The sequence below is a fragment of the Limulus polyphemus genome, unplaced genomic scaffold (genome assembly GCF_000517525.1).
Source record: "Limulus polyphemus unplaced genomic scaffold, Limulus_polyphemus-2.1.2 Scaffold651, whole genome shotgun sequence".
Classification (NCBI taxonomy): Eukaryota; Metazoa; Arthropoda; class Merostomata; order Xiphosura; family Limulidae; genus Limulus; species Limulus polyphemus.
Window position 1 is genome coordinate 154,436 of NW_013666261.1, and position 4,216 is coordinate 158,651.

At 32.7% G+C, this 4,216-nt stretch overlaps 1 protein-coding gene across 2 annotated transcripts in view; it reads left to right on the forward strand.

Moving 5' to 3' along the window:
- The window catches only part of LOC106459712, a 55,569-nt gene that overhangs the window by 5,914 nt on the left and 45,439 nt on the right, over nt 1–4,216 (forward strand). Inside the window, exon 2 of one of the 2 annotated variants that reach the window (XM_022386244.1) lies at nt 3,207–3,266. The exons of the other annotated variant lie outside the window; for it this stretch is intronic. Within the exon in view, the coding sequence (XP_022241952.1) occupies nt 3,222–3,266 (45 nt within the window). The 5' untranslated portion in view covers nt 3,207–3,221. The remainder of the gene's footprint in view (nt 1–3,206; nt 3,267–4,216) is intronic. 2 annotated transcript variants of the gene reach the window in all.

Sequence of the window (4,216 nt, forward strand, 5' to 3'; positions counted from 1 at the left end):
CAATTTCATAAAAACAAAATATTAACCATTTATGAAATAAATGATTATTTAGTAGGTAATTTTATGTTTATGATAAAAGTTATTACTATACCCAGCCTTAAGCACTTTTTAATATAAAAATAACAAAATATTCAATGTCATGATATTACAATTATTGCATATCATTTTTTTAAATCAACAGGTCAATGTTCAACAACTTATTAGGGGGGAAAATTTGGAATGCTGTACCCAAAAATATAAGAGAAATGAAAATTAAGTTATGTTTCAAAAACTGTTTATCAAATGTATAACTTATTTGCTTATTTTTATATTTAATGAAAAATATATATTATGATATTATTGTCAGTTAGTTGTATCTAATATAATACATTTATCATTTTTTGTACTTTTATAAATGTTTCTTTTCATTTTTTTAAATTATTAATATTTTTTTCCTGTCAGATGGGACGCATTTTGAATAAGCATTCTCCTTTTTTGCCATTTTATGTCTCTCTCTTTCTTTTACTAGATTTAACGTAGTTAATATATATTAATTATTTACAATATATTGTATTATCTTGTACGGCCCCCGATGGCTCAGCAGTAAGATTGGGGGCTTATAACGCTAAAAATCTGATGTGGATACTCGTGTTGAGCAGAGCACAAATGGATTCTGGCGTTAAGGCGCTTGACTCGCAATCTGAAGGTCGCGGGTTCGAATCCCCGTCACCGAACATGCTCGCCCTTTCAGCCGTGGAGGAGTTATAATGTGACGATCAATCTCACTATTCGTTGGCAAAAGAGTAGCCCAAGAGTTGGCGGTGGGTGGTGTTGACTAGTTGCCTTCTATCTAGTCTATCATTACTAAATTAGAGACAGCTAGCGCAGATAGCCCTCGTGTAGCTTTGCGCGTAATTCAAAACAAATCAAAGAGCACAGATAGCCTATTGTGTAGTTTTGTGCTGAACAACAAACAAACAACAACAAAAATATCTAGTTTGTAAATGAAAATGAATTAAATTGTTTTATGTTTGAGGATAAAGCTCTTGATACTTTTCGCATTGCACAGATCAGGTGATAGAGCCTGATGGGTGTTGCTTGTCGTGTATGTGATCCTGTGGGGTATTAGACGTTAAATGTAAGGTCAAGTATTAAAATCAGTAGGGTGTTTGATGTTTTTATGTTTGATAATGTGTTACAAAATATAAGGTGTTACATACTGTGGATTAGGTCACGCATTCCCACCTGTACCGTGTTGCATGTTACATGTTAGATCAAGTGCTACAACTTATAGAGCGTTACATATCGTGGATAAAATCACCTGTATTGTGTTTCATATTAGGTCATGTATCACAACATGAATAATGTTGTATCTTAAATCAACTCTTACAACTTGTATGGTTTTGGATATTTGCTGTTACACCAAGAGTCTGTAAAATGTTGCATGACGTAAATTTATGAAGTCTTACAATTACATGGTGTTTCATGTCGTATATTAAACTAAGAATTGCAACCTGTAATTTGTTGAATGATTTATGTTAAGCCAAATATTACAGTCTGTTCAGTGGTGCATTTTATATGTTAGATCAAATATTAGATCCTGTCGTATATTGTATAATGTATTACAGCTTGTAGGGTGTTGTAGTTGTGTGCTGAGATATGTGTTGTGTTATACGTATCTCACAGCTTTTGTATAGTGTATTGATGATTGTATGAGGTCAGACATGTCTCTCAACCATATAATGTGCTGATTAATACAAGTTAAATTACGCCTATCTTGCTGAGATTTTGTACGTTGTTTATCCATGTGTGTAATTGATTAGTCATAGTGTACAACCTTTGTATATCACTTGTTTAGGTATTCTTGTTGAACTTGTATCCAATGTTGTCGTTGCATTTGGCCTAGCCTGAATCTTTGTATGCGGTGTACTTTGCCTTCGTGTTGGATCAAGCGTAGTTTACAACCTTTTTATGTTTTACTTTGTTTTAGAACACAAGTTTTACTGGCTTTCATGTCGAGTTGATGAGGCGTGTCGCACAGCTTTTGTATGCTGTATCAGTTTTTGTCAGAAAACAAAATGTAGATAGAAGCGCTTTTATACATGCTCAACTCTATCTTACAGTCTTATACGTTGTAACACTATATATTAAATCAGTCGTATCTTACAATTTGTAAATGCTGTATAAGTCTATGTTTGAATGTTTATGCAGAACATTCCTCACGTTATAGCCCCTAAGGGTGAATAAATCATAAATGTATTTCTGTTGATCATTTTGTACTTTCATTAGCTTGTCATAAAAATGTTGTTTTTTGTTTTTTTGTGGGGGGGGGGGTTCCTGAATGACTTGTGAATAACATCGTCACTGACACTGTGATGCTTAGGGGGAAAACATTAAACACTCTAAAGTTGTGTTAACATTTTAAAAATATAGAGAACGCACAAGTTCTCAAAGGCCACATTCAGAGCAAAATAACAGCTAGTGTTGATTTTTTTATGTTTTTTCTTGATTGGTTTTCGCAGGCGGCGTAATACAGTCGTATCATTAATAATAGAATCCGCGTGACGTTAAGAGTTTCAGGATGGGACTTAAGATAATAAAACCGAATTAGATGAAATGAAACACTTCCTTTCTTGAGCAGGTCTCATTGTCAGGCTATACACGGTCTGATCCTGTTAAGCTTGACAAAGTGTGGTTGCTCGAAACATAGCGAAAATTTATACTCTGCTTTGTAAAGTTTCACGCTTTATTAAGTCCCATTCTCCTTGTTTAATTCTGTAGGCAGCAGAGTGTGATGTAGCAGAAACTACGCAAAGTGGAACATACTGTCAAATATATTTCTTAATGCCGTGAAAAATAAAATAAAACACATCTCTTTATTGTCATTTCTACAAGGCTATCTTTTTTCTTGCGATACTGCGATATTTCGAGTAAACACCATCTTCATTAGCCTAGGTTCACTTTGTTAGAAATGTTTTCGACGTGTTTTGATCCAACATAAATTTTTGCTAGTTTTCATTGTTACCAGATTTTGTACTTTATCAACAGCCGCAAGTTTTATGTCGCCAAATCTTTGATATTCCAAACTTGTTTTTAATATTCCTTAACATATAATATAGTTTTGCATGTTTTGACTTTCAAAGTGGTATTCATATTTCAAATAGAATCAACATTTGCAAAAGTTATATCAATGGACAGTCAAATATCATAAATTGTTTTCTCACCAGGTGGAGGTGTCGGCAATGATGAATGCAAGTGAGAAACAAAGTAAAAACCTAACAGCAAAGGCAAGTAAAACTTTTACATGAAACATAGTTTCAAAAATAATTATTCTTTGAAAGAACAGAAGATTCTAAAATATTATCATTAACATCATTTAAACGTTTATTGGTAATGAAAATATTATAAATAACATTACATAAAATTTCTAAAAGGTAATGTTTCATTTCCAACAGAAAACTTTCATGACTAATACAACTTTTTTCAGCGTTATTTCGTTTTTGTAATGGCCATTGTTTGATCTAATTATGGTTGAATATGAATTTGAACATACTTTTTGTCAGTGTTTGAAATATGTATACGGAGCTGGATTCTTCTACAGTAGATGTCTGTAACTTGTTGGCGATAACTTCGAACAGTAAACGGACAGCGCACAATCCAGTTGTTTTAAAATAATATATTGAAAACAAGTCAAACTATGTACAAAAAATTCTTTACACTATGGATATCACAGTTGTATCTCAAGCTCTAAATAATTCTCTTTTCTTGTCAAAAGTCCACTTAGGCTGATTCAATTAGTTTAGAATTCAATTGACAAGACAAACCATTTTTCTCTGCTCTTATCACAATGGTATCGGTGAATAGTTAACTTATGTTACCCCGTGGGCTACCACAGTTGTATCCTTAACTTCAAATAATTGTTTCTTTTTCGTCAAAGTCCAAACAGACGGATTCAATTATTTTAGAACACTCTTTGACAAGACAAATTATTCTCCTTATTTCTATTAAACTGTAAAACTCACTTTAAAATATCGCCTGTTATGGCTAATCACACATACGCCAGCTAACTTCACGTTTTCTTTCGCTAACTGCTCTTAACTTGTGCTAGTTTGGTCGCTTATATTAGGTCGTCAAGAAATTAATGTCGCTTTTTTTAAAAGAAAAATCCGAACAACTTATATATCAAACAAAACATTTATAAATGAAATAGTCTCCATTCTTATCGATCATGCTTTTC